Source organism: Peromyscus leucopus, chromosome 2 (genome assembly GCF_004664715.2).
Source record: "Peromyscus leucopus breed LL Stock chromosome 2, UCI_PerLeu_2.1, whole genome shotgun sequence".
Taxonomy (NCBI): Eukaryota; Metazoa; Chordata; class Mammalia; order Rodentia; family Cricetidae; genus Peromyscus; species Peromyscus leucopus.
In genome coordinates, this window is record NC_051064.1 from 115493430 (window position 1) to 115510603 (window position 17174).

Here is a 17174-nt window from a genome sequence, read left to right on the forward strand (position 1 = left end):
AGGGATTTTGCTGTTCTCCATGACCATGGGGATTTCCTCCTCATGATCTTGACTCACCTCTAGAGCAATATGGCAATGGCATAAATAAAGTCCTGTATTTCTCTGTTTTTTGGAATTCTTCATTGTTGTTGACTGGCAGGCTGATTTGGCAGGCTGACATAGTGAATCAACTCACGTCTATGATTTTAAGATGATGTGTGCTTACCTAATAAAATGCAGGATGCCCAGTTAAGTTTGAAGTAATTTGATTGTCTAAATATGCCATAGCCAAGTATTTGATTTTATTTATATAAAAACTCATAATTTATTTAAAATTAAAATTTGAATATATACCATGTTTTTGCATAAAGGGCTAATTTAGAGTAAAATTTGAAGTTTCAATTTATCAAGTACCAAAACTTTTCTTATTTATTTATTTGTTTGTTTGTTTATTATTTATTTATGTACTTTGACGACAATCTATGCCTCATATCTCATGGTGAAAACTTTCTAGTCTCATTTCCAGATATGATGAAGCTTAAGTTCTCTTACTTTTCTGGATACTATGGGTGTTTTCTTTTTCTGCAAGTGATGGTGGCTTCAGGTAAGAAGGTTATTTTTTATGTACCCTTTCCTTTTAAAATCTTTTAAAAATTCCTTTGACCATTTCACACAGGTGATAGTGAATTTACGTTTTGTTCACCACATTCACACCACCTTCCTTCTCCTGACGAAGCCATACTTCTTTCAAACAAGTCTCATCATACTTCTACCATCATTTTGTGTATGGCCCTTTGAGTTTAATTAGAATTGCTTACATGAGATTGGGTAGAAGGCTATTTGCTGGAAATCAGGCAACTTATCACTGCTACAACATTGGAAAAAAGTATCACCAACCCTAAAAGCTATTAAGTGCCAATAGACCCTCACACATGGGTGGGGGCTTCTAAAACCCTCCCCAACTCAGGATGAAATATTGATATATTTGATAATGGGAATCTCTTGTGTCATGCCTACATGAATGAAAGATCTGTCATATCAAGAAGGATTGTTTTCCTGCACATATCCTCATCCCACTCTACATTCTTTCTGCTGCCTGTGCTTTAGTTTTCCCAGAAACTTGATGTGGATGATAGAGATGTCTCATTTTATGGCAAAGTAATCCACCATCACTTATTCTAAGCATCTTAGCCAGTTACAGATTTCTGCATTAGCAGCTACAGCCTGCAACATGGAGCATCATTGATGAAGGCAGAGCTCAACAGTAATCTCAGATGGAGGCAGGGGCATAAAGATTTATTGTTTACTTTTTAAAATTAGTTTTGGCTGTGGATGGAATCTAACAAACATTCCAGTGACCCATCCTACATCTAAGGAGCAGAAAGTTATCATTCCATTTTTGTAACAAGTAAAACTGAAAAAAATAAAACTAGAAACCCGATAAACCATAAAATTGAGGTGACTAGGAGACCAGGACCCAAAAGGAATCTCCCATTTTAAAATATTTCTCTGAGGGAATGCTTCACAGTTTCCAGCAACTGATTAATTCTAAGCCCCTGTGAAGTTCCAAAATAGTTTCACCAGAAAGATTCTTCCTCCCTATGACTGTTCTTTAAGTAGAGAAAAAAATATTGTTGGTGCTTCCTGCTGTACTGACTTCCTAAATATATTTTTAAAATACAATAAAAATATTAGATGTTTAAAAATTAAAACTTTGATATACTACAAGGAGTCAGAGTTGGACATTTGGATCAGCTAGGTATGATGGACTCTATTTATTATGTTTTCTTAAACAGAGTAAGAGACAGGGGTGGTTTTGGCTTCAGACTTATTTTGGTATTCTTTGTTCTTCCACAGAGAAATCGATGGTAACTACTCCCACAAGACACGTGTTAGCTAGAGTAGGAGGCCAGGCTGAGCTCAGCTGCCAGGTGACCCCACTACGCAGTTTAGAGTATATGGATGTGAGCTGGTTCAGGAGTGGCCATTCCCAACCTGTTTACCTGTACAGAGGTGGCCATGGAGTGAATGGAGAAGCTGCACCTGAATATGTGAATCGCACAGAGTTTGTGAAAGATGCCATTGGGAAGGGCAGAGTGGCCCTCAGAATTCACAATATCAGCATTTCTGATGACGGGCTTTACCAATGTTCATTTAATGATGATAGTGGCTTCAATGATGTGACCAGCATGAAGCTCAGTGTGGCAGGTAAGTTGTTTGTGGAAAATAGTATACCAGTGTCCTTGTCCCCAATAAACAAATATAACACGGAAATTATATTGGTGGTTTTAATGTTTCTTTTCATATTCTAACTTTTTAAGTATTACAGTTTTACTATTTATTTAAAACAAATAATATATATTTATTTTTTAAGATAGCACCAAAACATTGAAGCATCCACATAAGCTAATCACTGTCATCTGCTAGCTCCAATGATATAATAGTTCTTTTTGAATTTTTTCTTTTATTTGTTGAGATTAAAATACAATTACATAATTTTTTTCTTCTCCTGTTCCATCTAAACCCTCCCATAAACCTCGAAGAGCTCTCTTTCAAAGTCATGATCTCCTTTTACATTTACTATTGTTTTTCATACACACATACAAGCATACATGTATATACACATATTCATATATATATATAACTATCACTTGGTCAGTCTGCATGTTAGTTATATGATGTCTTTGTGTATTATTTAGGACTCCTGGTCTATCACACCCCATCTAGGCTACTTTGACATTTCTATTTTTGTTTTCCTTGTTCAGCTCATATTTAGGCAGTCATATTAATGAGACTTAATGGGTTTGGTTTCTTATATTACTAGGAGACACAGTCTCACAACAAACTTCCTCATCTTCTGGCTTTTACAATCTATCTGACTTTCTGCAATGTTCCCTGAGCCATATGCTATGAAAGTTGTTTTGTAGATGTATCTGTTGGGCCTGAACTCCAAAACTCTGCCTTTTGATTGGTATGGTTCTCTGTAATGATCTCTGTCTGCTATAAAACAGAAATTTCCTTGATGAGGGGTGAGGACTACACTTTTCTGTTAGTAAAAGGAAAAATATTTAGAATGCACTTAGGCATTGCGTTGGTTTAGAAAAGTGGGAGTTGTCAGTTCTCCTCAAAGATCCATAGCTCCAATAACACTAGCCCAGGGAGGTTGGGTAGGTTTCTAAGATCAGGGATCATTACCTCTTGTTAATTGGGCCTTAAGACTACTTAGTGAGCTGTTAGTTACCACCAAGGTAGGTATATGTGACACTACTACATCTTTGGGGTTATTTTATCATGTTGGTCATTGATATGGTTCATAGGCATTGTAACTGAGTAGGAGAGTTGTTTACTTCCCTCCTTTAGAAGCTTCTGGTACCATGAAAGCTAGTATGAGGAAGAAGCCCTTCAGGTTGGATCCAGCTCAGGGGCCTCTGGGTCCTACATTGAAGTTCATGATGTCTATAGCAATAGGTACTTACCTATCATCTCTAGAGGCAGCCAAGGACAATTGAAATTGACTTAGTGTTTTGGGAGATTCTTGAGCAACCCTGAGGGAGATTCTTATGTCCAGTGTTAGGGATTTTGTTAAGTGGTAACTGACTATTAGAAGGAACATTGTCAGCCCAGATGAGAAAATTTCATTTAAGCTATATATGTGTGTTTGCGTGTGAACTTATGCTTATCATATATTTTAGTTTAATAGTTAATATTATGATTTATTAGAACTTTTTTATACATCCTTATGATTATTTTACCCACATTTCTCCTTCTTCTGTACTTCTCTCTCCCTGTCCCTAATTAGATCCTCTCCTTCCCCATTTTTACAATAGAGCAACTGTATTCTGTTTTTCCTTCTATGTTAAAACCCCACCCTCCCATCCCAGGCAATAGCCTCTTTTTACTTTGCTGGTTTCTGCAATTATTTCAGAATGTTTCCATATCTGAAAATTTGGAACTGGGAGCCTCTGATGAAAGAGAATAAGTGAGATTTGTCCTTCTGGGTCTGGTGTACCTCACTCTCAGTATGATCTTTTCTAGTTCTATCCATTCATATGAAATTTTCATGATTTTATCTTCTTTACAGCTAGATATTATCGCATGATGTATTTGTATCACATTTTTTGTTTCTCATTCATATGTTGGAGGGCATTTAGGTTGTTTCTATTTGCTATCTATTGTGAAGAAAGCAGCAATAGGCACAGCTGAGCAAGTATCTGTGGATTAGGATGTCAAGTCCTTTGAGTACATGCTGAGGAGTAATATACCTGGGATAAAAGGCAGATTTCCTTTTAACTTTTGGGAATTCTCCAACGTGATTTCCAAAAAGGCTGCAACAATTTCTATCTTGCAAGCAGTGAATGAGTATTCACTTTTCTCCACACACCCTTCACTATTTGTTTTTGTTAATCTTTGTCATTTACCTGGAGCAAGATGAAATCTCAAAGCTGTTTTGATTTACATTTCACAAATTGCTGGCGATGATGATCATCTTTTAGATATTATGTGTCATTTATTTTTCTTCTTATGAGAACTTTTGTTCAGGTTTTGAATAGGTCGTTTCATTTGTTCTTTCTTTTGTGAGTTCTTTATTCATTTTGGATATTAATCCTCTCAGGTATATAACTGACAAAGATTGTCTCCCTTTCTCTTCATCTGGTTGTTTCTTTAGCTGTGCAGAATATTTTTAGCTTCATAAATTCCCATTTATCAGTTGCTGACCTTAATTCTTGCTCGAATGGAGTACTGTTAAGAAAGAGCTTTCTAAACCTATATTATGTAGCACACTGCATGTATTTTCTTCTAGTAGTTTTATGTTCCATGCTTATGTATTTGATCTATTTGGAGTTTGTTTTTGTGCAAGGTGATAGATACTGGTCTAATTTTATTCTATTCCTTGTAAACATCCAGTTTTCTCAGATCCATTTGTTGAAGATGCTTTCTTTAGAAAATATTAAAATATTCAAGTAATAACTAAAAATCATGCAGCTTCTCCAAAAATATACTATGCATTCGATGGACATCACATACCAACTGCTTAGTCTAACTTTTAAACCAAATGTGAAGTTCATTCACAAATTTTCTGAGTTTATAGAATAAATTATCATAGCTCTAGTGTTTGAAATGGTCAAGTCAACCTCAACACAATATTCTGATTGTTTTTTTACTCATTTCCTCCAGCAGTTGGATTGGAGACACAGATCCATGTTCAGGCTCCTGATGCTAATGGAGTCATGGTGGAGTGTAACTCAGGAGGGTGGTTCCCACAACCCCAAATGGAGTGGAGAGACAGCAGGGGGAAAGTACTTCCACCATCATCAAAATCATATTCACAGGATGAAGCCAGATTTTTCCACATGAAGATGACTCTTCTCACAAACCAGTCACAGAGCAGAATCATATGCTATATTTTCAACCCTGTAACAGGTGAAGAGAAGCAAACAAGCATCATCCTAGCAAGTGAGTATTGCTGTCGGGGGATTGGTGCTTTATCTGGAAACATAATACAAAATTAGGGAGATGATTAATATTTAAAAGGCTTATTATATTATGAAGTTCCCTTTGGGTTTCAGTAAGACAAATATTGTCAGGTACTATGATAAGAGTATTAGCAGGCAAGTGCACCATGATAATCTGTAATAAAAAACACATATTACAGCTTTATTGGCTTTAAATCTTATTTCATTAGATAAAATATCTTGGGTAAATTTAATAAGATACATGTTTTGGTAACTTTAACAATAGTGTTGATATTTTTGATCTATAGGTTTCTTATCTAGGTTATGATTATTAATCTAGGAAATGAATATATAACCAATATCACATTTTTAAACTTTATTTTATTTATTGGTGTGTGTGTGTGTGTGTGTGTGTGTGTGTGTGTGTTTGTGTGTATGCATGTGTATGTGTGTGTATGCATGTGTGTGTGTATGTGAACACATATCATGGTGCATGTGTGAAGGTCAGAGAACAACTTTCTGGAGTTAGTTCTCTTCTTCCACAATGGGTTCCAGGGATTAAATCTGGGTCATCAGGCTTTTTTGATAAACAATTTTACCTTCTGAGCCCTCAACTTAATGACTTTTGTTGTTCTTTGTCTGTTTTTTCACTTTTGATTTTGAGACAAATTTTCATTGTGTATCCCTGGCTGACCTATAACTTACTAAGGTGACCAGGTTGGCCTCCCATGTACTCAGATCTCATGGCTTTGCTTCTGGAATGCTGGGATTAAAGGTGTGTGCCAGTACTCCTGATGTTCAAATTTTTGATTTTTATGAATTCTAAATGAGTTTAAGAAGCTTTTATTATTCCCATGTAGTATTCAGAAATGTTCTGACATTTGAGTATAGTACCAAATGACTATTGACAGAAGTCATAAAAAAAAAAAAAGTAGTAGCTTGGGGGAGCGGGAGACCCCCAGCTGGATCAAGAACAGAATGGGAGAAAAAGGAAAAAGAGACCATGATAAATGAAGACCCCATAGGAATAGGAAGAAGCAAAGTGCTAGAGAGGTCCCCAGAAATCCATAAAGATACCTCCACAATAGACTGCTGGCAATGGTTGAGGGAAAGCTCAAACTGACCTACTCTGGTGATAGGATGGCCAAACACCCTAACTGTCCTGCTAGAAATCTCAACTAATGATTGATGGAAGCAGATACAGAGATCCACAGCCAGGCCCCAGGTGGAGCTCTGGGAGTCCAATTGGTGAGAAAGAGGAGGGATTGTATGAATAAGAATTTTGAGACCAAGATTGGAAAAAGCACAGGGAGGAATAGCCAAACTAGTGGAAACACATGAACTATGAACCAATAGCTGAGGAGTCCCCAACTGGATCAGGCCCTCTGGATAAGTGAGACAGTTGATTAGATTGAACTGTTTGGGAGGCCCCCAGGCAGTGGGACCAGGACCTGTCCTTGGTGCATGAGCTGGCTGTTTGGAACCTGGGGCTTATGCAGGAACACTTTGCTCAGTCTGGGAGGAGGGGACTGGACCTGCCTAGACTGAATCTACCAGGCTGAGCTGAATCCCCAGGGGAGTCCTTGCCCTGGAGGAGATGGGAATGGGGAGTGGGCTGGAGGGAGGGCAGAGGGGGAGGAGGCAGGTCAGGGGAATCCTTGCTGATATGTAATATTAAATCAAATTATAAATATAAAATAAAATAAACAGTAGTAAGTAGCATGTGCAATTAAAGCCCAGACTACTTACTCTTGCATTGCTGGGTCTGAGGAGGTGTAATGGGGGAATGTAACACAAATTGCTAAACATTCTTATTAATAAAAAACCTTGAACCAGATATTGGGTGAAAGCTCAAAGATCAGAGAAACAGAACAAGCCAGCTACAACCTTACCTCTATGAAATCCTCAGCCTCAAGAGCATGAGTTCCTGTTTCCTTGTGCCTTATGTACCTTTTACTTCCTAGGCATTACTTCCTGGGATTAAAGGCATGTGAGTTTCCAGTACTGGGATTAAAGGTGTATGCCACCACTGCCTGACCTATATGTTTAATTTAGTGCTGGCTCTGTCCTCTGATCCCCAAGTAAGTTTTATTGGGGTGCACAATATATCACCACAGGTGAATGTCAAAGACAAATCAGGAAAAGCTTGTATCTGTGTATAACAAAATTAACTTTAGTTGACAAGACTGTGTTAAGGATAATTGTAGGAGAAGGATTCGAACATAGGGAATATACATTAGATCTCACTTCATCAAATCATTTTCTTTCCTGAGAACAAAAGTCCCCACTTCACCTCTTTTACTCTCATAAGATTAGAAAATAAATGGAAAAGATAAATCTTTCTATAAGTATGTGTCAGTCTGTATGAAAGATTTGTGTGATCACAGAAAAAGAAGCACTCATGAACAGTCATTGAAGTCAGGTGAAATGACATGTGCTGTAATCCCAGCACCTGAAAGCCTGAAGTAAGGATCATGGAGAATTTGTACAGTCTAGGTTATATAGTGAAACCTTGCCAAGAGACAGAGACAGAGAGAAAGATAGAGATAGAGACAGACAGAGACAGAGAAACAAATACACACAGAGACAGAGACATTCTACAATTCTGCTGAGATTTCTAGATTTGTTGAATATGCAGTGAAAGACAAATTTCTAGAATAGAATGATTACAATGTCCTGAAAATGTGTCTGAATAAAGAGTTTTTTCTCTTGATGTAGGGAAATTGTGTAATGATCATATCTCAATACCTTGAGGACAAGGGTGTGTAGGATCAACAATTTCTCAAACCGATGATACTGATTGTAGTATTCTTAATGGTTTTAAGACACTCCATCCTTTCTTTTAGATGACCTCTTTATGGAAGACAGCATTTGGATGAATGTTTTAGTCTTCATTGTATGTATAATGCTTTTGGCATTTCTGATATACATCAGTTGCCTTTGCAGACCAGGTAATGATATAACATATTTTTAAAAATATTATTCCAAGTCAAGTGAATGTTTAGAAAAAAGCTCTATGACATTGATCTTCCCATTCCACAGTTACCACAAGCAAACTCATACCTGTTTTTCATCTTGGAAATGTTGAATTTCACATTGATAAATTTGAGATTCCAAGACATGGCTGTTATTAGAGTTGGTGTCTATTGGCATGACTTATGACCCCTTAATTACCATAGTTATTTCTATACCTCTAAAGGAACATACAATGGAGTAATGAAATAAAGAATAAAATTAAATCCTGAAAATTAAAGGAATAATTTACACTCAAAACGGAATTGACTCCACTTATGCTGCTTCAAATCCAGGCTTGCCAGTATGGAAATTCTATGTCATTCTGTCTTTCCACTAGTTACAAACCAAAGTTTCAGATGGAATCCTCCTAGGCCAAGAGGGAATGAGACAGCAGCTCCTGCCTTTCTGTGGAGTTGTCTGTAGCCTAGTAACCTACAATCATGTGTTTCTCTTTCACCATTCTACCCTTCTTTGTTCTAGAGCTTCCACCTGGATGGGAACGTAAGTGTGTCCATGTATTTAACTCAAGGCCTATTCAAATACTGAGTTTCTTAGCCTGTGCTGTAGTAATCTTTGCTGTGTATCTACTTTTTTGGATCAGAGGTAAGTGGGACTAGTAATAGTGGGATATACCTTAGTTGTCTAATTTTCCTAAAAATCATTTCCTAGAGATTTATTTATGTGAGAATTTTATCATTACCAGAAGAACATGTGGTTTTGGTAACAGCTCAGAGGACCATTTTCCAGCATTAAAATTGTGGATGTCAAAGGTTAGGGATGTTCTAAGTGAGTCCACCACATTTTGAGCTGTGCTGGATATCAGATCCTTCTCTTCCTTTTGTCACAAAAAGAAAAAAAAAAAAAAAACATGACCAGAAAATATACTCAAATCCGGTGACTCACTTTTAAGTATTTTCTTGGGTCACATAACTGCCAATAAGAACCCATAAAACCAAGTCAAGTGTCAGTACATATTTGGCACTCAAGGTCTACAGTGAACGCATGATAGACATTAACTTTCCCTGCAGATTCCCAGTGCTAGCAATTATCCTTAACATTTAAATGCCATTTAAGGAAATTCAAGAAACTTCAAAATCCTTCTATGGATCCATTTTTGATTAGATATAACCATTATTTGAAAGTAAATTAGTGATTGATACACTAACTTTTTGATGCTTTGGTACTTCTCCATTATTTAGAGGTTTATATGTAAATTCATGTAGAGGAGTGTTATCACCAATCAAAGCAAAGAAACATTGTTTTTTTTATTTTAGCATGACTTTCTAACCAAAAGTGAGAATTTTATATTTGGTGCCCTTGTCAACTTCAATCAACTACAAATACACAGTTGTGTTTCTAGGCTCTCTCTTCTGTTCCATTGGTGAATATATCTATTTCTATATCAGTGCTACACTTTTATTTACTGTATCATCACAATAGACTCTGGGAATTGGTGATTTAACCTGATGGTATAGAGGTAGCCTAGCAAGCATAAGACTCTGGTTTCAGTCCTTAGTGCTCTGAAAAATAAATGTAGTTTGAAATATAATGTCTCCTACTTTGATTTTCATGTATAAGATCTCTTGGCGTACTTGGGAATCTCTTTTGGTGTCATATATTCAGAATTGCTTTTATTTATTAAATTTAAATATTTTTTCTTCAGCATTCTGTACATGACTACTATAATTACATCACTTAAACTCTTTCTTTTCCATCTCCAAGTGCTCTTTTGGCACCTTCACCTCACAAACATATGATCTCTTTTTATTTAATAATTACTGTTGCTGGGCGGTGGTGGCGCACGCCTTTAATCCCAGCACTCGGGAGGCAGAGGCAGGCAGATCTCTGTGAGTTCGAGGCCAGCCTGGGCTACCAAGTGAGCGCCAGGAAAGGCTCAAAGCTACACAGAGAAACCCTGTCTCGAAAAACCAAAAAAAAAAAAAATAAAAAAATAAAAAAAAATAATTACTGTTTTATATATCTATATATTTATGTTTATATGTTCATATTTATATATAATACATGAATATTATCTGTTTAGTCCATTTAGTGTTGCTCATATGTGAATGTGTTTATAGCTAACTATTTAGGATTTAATAACTTATCTGAGGGCTCATTCCTGGAGAAGACTGATTTTCTCTCACTAAGCAACTGACAATTGCCTATAGTTCTTCACCTAGGGTTAGGGCCTTGTGATATTTCTGCCAACCACATTGGCAAGTGAACTGTTGTTTTTATTGTGCAGATCTTACTTAAGAGATAGTATTGTTGTGGTTTTATGGGAACCTCAACCTTCTACATGCTGGTATTGCAGGTGTACATCACAGTACTCAGCCCTAATTGGAGACCCTCTATAGCATGACAAAGATTATTGAATGTTACTTTTAAAAATTGATCCTGTAGTACACAATCTCATTAATTTCCTTTTTTTCACCTTCTTTAGTCTCTCTTTCAGATCCTCAGTTTCCCTTATACAACTGCTGGATAACCGAATTTCTAATTGTGATAACATTCCTGGCAATATTTTTCGTCTTACCAATCATTGTCTTATTAAATCAACTCATACATACCCATTCACATCATGGAGAGGAATGAGAATGACACCTTGTACAGCCAAACTGCATGAGGAAAAACCCATGAAGTTTCAACCCTACACAAAGAACTGTAGGCAACTAAGGAAAGCTGGGAGCAGGAGAAGTGATTTCTGCAGGGAAGAGCTACCAACTGATTGTCCATTGCCTAATCATCAGCCTTGAAAGGAAAATGTTGTAATAATCTTAAATTTTAAATAATCTCAAAATTTAAATATTCTCAAAAATTAAAAATGTCTTATTATAAAAGAAAAATATGTGAAAAAAAACATGACTGAGAAATCCTCCTGGTACCGATTTAATCTACAGATTTAATATACTCTTCTTACAAGACTCCAGTTTATGAATCATCATTTGTAGCTAGAGTTTTCCTGTCTTGCTTACAGTCCGGACAAATCTTTGTCACCTGCCAGTCCCACAGCCACTCAGACCCAACCAAATAAACACAGAGACTTATATTGCTTCAAACTGTATGGGCGTGGCAGGCTTCTTACTAACTGTTTTTATAGCTTAAATGAATCCATTTCTATAAATCTATACCTTGCCACGCAGCTTGTGGCTTACCGGTACTTTACATTTTCCTTGTCCTGGCAGTGGCTCCAGGCAGTCTCCTTCTGCCTTCCTGTTCTTTTATTTCTCCTCTCCATTAGTCCCACCTATACTTCCTGCCTAGCCACGGCCAATCAGGTTTTATTTATTGACCAATCAGAGCAACTTGACATATAGACCATCTCCCAGCACAGCCAAGTACAGACCATCTCAGACACCTGCACTCAGGCCCATGGTCCTAATCATCTTCTATGCGGACCTACTGGGTAAAGCCATGAGGAACCCAAGAACAGGCTCCCACAGGACACACAGAACATCCCACAGCAATCATTGTCTAAGGTTCTACTTGTTTCTAAATATAAACAAGATATATGTATAACACAAGTTTTGTTTAAGTAATATATATTAGTAATCTAAGGGAAAGTTTCAGTTTTCTCTTCCATTAGTAACTTATTTTTAACTGCAAATGTGCCATCACAGAGGGCTTAGGCTTCTGTTATGTTGTCTTTTTACAAGTAACTCATGTACATCTGAGGTGGTTTTTTAATTATTCTTTTTCAACATGTAGGTCAATTTTTCAAATGACTAACTCAACATCTTCTAATGTGTCTATACAGGTCAGGTCTCCCCAAGCACATGCTGTAAGACAGATCATTTTACACTGTTCTTATATTTTCCAGTTACTGTTTTAATCATCTCTGGTCATTCTTTATACACACACACACACACACACACACACACACACACACACACACACCTGTTTTTAAAACTCTCTTTTCTATTGCTGTTAAGAAACATAGCCTTGAGCTGGGCGGTGGTGGCGCACGCCTTTAATCCCAGCACTCGGGAGGCAGAGGCAGGCGGATCTCTGTGAGTTCGAGGCCAGCCTGGTCTCCAAAGCGAGTTCCAGGAAAGGCGCAAAGCTACACAGAGAAACCCTGTCTCGAAAAACCAAAAAAAAAAAAAAAAAAAGAAAGAAACATGGTCTCGGCAACATCTAGAAGTAGGGGTTTATTGGTGCCTGCTTACAGTTTCAGAAGGTGACTCTATAACCACCATAAAACAACTCAACATGCAAATAGGCATGGTGCTGGAGCAGTAGTTAAGAGCTTACCTCTTAACTACAAGTTGGAAGGAAGGAGGGTAGGAGAGAGGGAGGAGACCAGAGCAGGAGAGAGAGAGAGACAGACTGATGGATGAACTGGGTCTACTTTGTGTTTTTAAAACCTCAAATTCCCAGTGACACACCTCCTCCCACAAGGCCATATCTCCTAATCCTTACCAAAATAGTTTTGCCAACAAATCCAAGCATTCAAATATATGAGCCTATGGAGACCATTCTCATTCAAATTTCCATACAATTCATGGAGTAATTTCATAATTTCCATGTTTACTCAGCCAGAGTGTCCTATCAGAATTATCAAGTAGGAATTGAAAACACTCTTATTCCTAAACTATTATTTCTGATATAAATGGAACCCAATCAATCCTCTGATATATGTTCTTATACAGATCATTTTTATACTATGACAGTGGTTTATAAGGCCATAATTAATTCGTGCTGATTTTTTGATAGAGTATTTCTAAGTGGACATGATATTCATTAAGCATTTAGCACATAATTTCTATCACTGCATGTTAGAAATATTATTAAATTCTGAGGAAAAGATGTTTTGAGCTCATAATTTACTCAAATTATTCCAAATAATTTCTCATAAGTAAGGACAAAAATAAGCAAATTCTTTTAAAATTCTTGTTACTGTTGAGCTTGCAAAAATCATTTCAAAATTTTGTCCTAAATCAAATGAGAATATATAAAAAAACATGTTAATATGTAATAAAAATTCAGTTAAACATTAGTTTAAAAATGATTAGTTTTTGTGTGATTTCAAAATAATCAACTTACTCATTTCCACCAGGCAAATGTGACTGCTACCTAACCTGAAGACCAAAGTTTGATACCTGGAACACACATGGTAGGAGGAGACAAACTGACTCTCTCAAATTTCCTCTTACCTTCACATGTGTTTTTGTTTTATCTTATTACATCTTGTATTAAAAAATGAATTAATGAATGAAAACCAAGTCACTATAGAATGTAACATGGCCTCAGACCTTAGCACAACTGACTCCGTGTTGGAAGTACCATTCAGGCTATGAAATTCAGCACGTAGACAGAACCATCTGTCAAACAAAAAGGAAAAAAAGAAACCTAGTCAACCAAAGTTCTTAGCTCTGGGAGAGTCTCTAAATATACTAACCTTACTTTTTTTGGCTTCTATAGTTTTACTTCTAGCTAATTGTTCTTCTTAACTGAAGGATATCAAGCAAGAACATGGGGGTTTTTTTTGTACTTTTCTATGCTCACTCTGACAAAAGCTTGGGGCTAAACTGGAATCCCAAAAACCCAGTGCAGTCAGTGGCTGGTTAATAAAGACTTTCTATTGGCTTAAGATGATGTTCAAGCTGTCTTCTCTGATGGCTATGCCACAATATTTCTTGACATCCCACTGAGATTCCCAGAGACCAGGCCTTGAGATATCAGGGGTCTCAGAGCCTCTCAGAGCAAGAAGAGTGTGGTGGTCAGGGAAAACCAGGGAGTTACCTAGAGTGAATTCCAAGTCCCCAGGACTTCTTTTGACTAATCACTGCCTAATGCTTCAAAGAAGAATGACACTTGGTCTGTCACCTCCAGCAGTAAGTCTCTTTAAGGTGCCTCATATTTGTACATTTAGGAGAGGTCAGGCAAGGACAGTGATCCAGTATCCAGGATACATGTGAGATATCGTTGGATTTCTCCTGGCTGTTCAGGTATATGAATGTGTGGTGGTCAATCCTGTTTGTCTTTACTCTCTCTGTCTCTGTCTCTGTCTCTGTCTCTCTCTTTCTGTGTGTGTGTGTGTATGTGTGTGTGTGTGTGTGTATTTTGAATGCATTTCTGTCAGTTCTGTTTCTCTGTATTGACAAGTGTCTTTCTCTGGTGTTAGCCCTCCCTCTCCTCACCCACCCTGCCTCCCCCCCCACACACACACACAAACCCCTAGCTTAAGACCTATGTCCCATCCCTTTGGGGATGCAAATCCTTTTGGCTTTGCCAAGTTATCCAGAGAAACCAAAACCAAAACCAACCAAATAAACAAAACAAAATAAAACAAAGCAAAACAAGAACAACAAAAACTCTACATCTCACTGTGGATCATGCTGCCTTGTTTTGTCACTTGCCTTCCATTCATTGTGTAATCAGGTCCTGGTCCCTCTGTGGAGGAAAGGAGGAGTCAGACTTCTTTTCTAGGGTACCTTGCCATATAAGTGGAATGCAGACAGGGAAGGAGAAATAGTTCTCTGAGATGTACATTCCCTTTACTCTACTACTGCCTGATCTAAGCAGTCCCACAGACAGGGAAATGAGAAAGGACACTGCCTCAGAGGAGGATTGCTGCCATCCAACTCCATCTGATTCCAATTCCAAAGACTAAGAGACAGGTTCCTGAGTTTTTAGGTATTGCCTCTACATAGCAGAATTTGTGGAAATATCAAGGCCTCTGTACACCAGCACAAAGCAGGGTTCTGAGCCCCTAATCTGAACTAAGACTAAACAAAAGGTATTAGAGTATTTAAAAACATCTCTGACTTTGGCTGTAGTTCCAGCATTTCCAGATGTCTCAAAACTCTTTCATCTGTTTGACCAAAAAACAAAAGATAAAAGGGTTTTTACCCAAACTTTGGGGCCATGGGAGCATCCGATTACATACCTGTCCAAGCTACTGGACCCTGTAACCACAATATGCCTCACTTATCTAAAACTATGGAGGCTGCTACTAGTCTAATGAAAAAACAAGTTAACTCTTGATCAAAATATTATACTACAGAACCTTGCAACATTGAGGCCTTCATCTGAGGAACACCAGAACGCTGGCTGTTCTAATGCCTGTGTGACCTAGTACCAGACCCTACTCCTGGACCACATTCCAGTTCAGTATGGCAAGCTGATAAACCAGCCTGCCTCAATCTTGGGCTTGAAAGTCATCTTATAGTCAAGCCAAACTAGGTTCATTCCTGCTTATGATTAAATCTCTGTTTCTTAAGGCTTGGGCTATTCCTTACCTATAATCTTAACTAAAAATTGTTATATGCTGCCTGTTTCAGGAAACAGCCTTGCCTTTGTTTCAAGAGGTTGTTATGACCACCTTGTTATTACTGATTTGCACCCAGGTTTTGTTTCAGGCAGATGTTATGATGAAGCTGTTGTGATTATGTTCTACTTCTGTAATCCTACCTACTTGCCTGGCAAATCCCCTATTTGGAAATCTACTCGAGCTATAAGAACCCTTATATTTCCCACATACAATGCTGATATCTTGAACCTTGCTTTAGGGGGAGACAGCAAGTGAACATAGAGAAAGCTTGCTTTAATTAATTTGATCATGATTTGGGTCAGTGGTCTTTCTCCTTGAACCTGTGGAATTAACAAAATCCTGCTATCCTCTTGCCTGATGACAACCCGAAGATCCTCATCTATAACTGTCACAAAATAGAAGAATAAACCAGGTGTGTGTGTGAGTTGCAATAGTTACTTTAACTGAAACTTTAGCCCAAGTCAGGTATCTCAGCCCAACGAGCAAAATTGATAAATTTGACCCAAGCTCTTAGATGTGGAAAAGTCTGTCACCATATAGAACAACTGTGTGGTGGGGTATGATATCTTGACCCAGAGTTTACTTGTTTGCTTGTTTTTGTTAGACTAGCAATAGCCATGACATCCCTTAGGTAGGTGGGACATCTTGTGATTATAGGGTCCAATTGTTTGGACAGATATATCAAAGGGTGTAGCTAGAGTTTTCCTGCCTTGTCCACAGTCAGGACAAATCTTTGTCACCCACCAGTCCCACAGCTGCTCAGACCCAACCAAGTAAACACAGAGACTTATATTGCTTACAAACTGTATGGCCATGGCAGGCTTCTTGCTAACTGTTCTTATATCTTAAATTAACCCATTTCTATAAATCTATACCTTGCCACGTGGCTGGTGGCTTACTGGCTTCTTTACATGCTGTTTGTCCTCGAGGTGGTTGTAGAGTCTCTCCTCCTTCCTGTTTCCCCAATTCTCCTCTCTCTTTGTCCCGCCTATACTTCCTTCCTGGTCACTGGCTATCAGTGTTTTATTTATATAGAGTGATATCCACAGCAAAAGGGCATTCTCCAAAGTTTGGGCTAAAACTCATTTGTCACTATGTTTTTACTACCACACATATCCACAGTATGATCTGTAAAGACTGATCTATAGAGGGCTTCTCACTACTGAAAGAAAGAACATTAGAAATGAAGAGAAAACCTTGGCCTTATTATAGGCTATTTGGCTTCCCCTATGAAATGATATCTTCCACTGCTAAGAACATCAAAAATGTGACTTCTCTGAGGCAAGAGATAACTGGGCCACTGACCTGACTGGCTGACAAATGGCACTAAGACCACAGGGGACTATTGATATTTGGTGACATATCTCAACCAGTGATGCCTAAGACACCATAGTAAAGAAGAAATGGACATAATAAATAGTATGTTGCTCAAATTTCTAAAAGCCTTTCTA

General features: G+C 37.7%; 1 protein-coding gene across 1 annotated transcript; it reads left to right on the forward strand.

The window, feature by feature from the left end:
* The first annotated feature begins 507 nt into the window (after nt 1-507).
* On the forward strand, nt 508-8566 carry LOC114707409 (selection and upkeep of intraepithelial T-cells protein 7-like). The gene is made up of 5 exons (XM_028890145.1): nt 508-583; nt 1837-2187; nt 5155-5433; nt 8279-8383; nt 8475-8566. The coding sequence occupies exons 1-5, from the start codon at nt 508-510 to the stop codon at nt 8564-8566; spliced, it is 903 nt and encodes a 300-aa protein (XP_028745978.1).
* The last annotated feature ends 8608 nt before the right edge of the window (nt 8567-17174 follow it).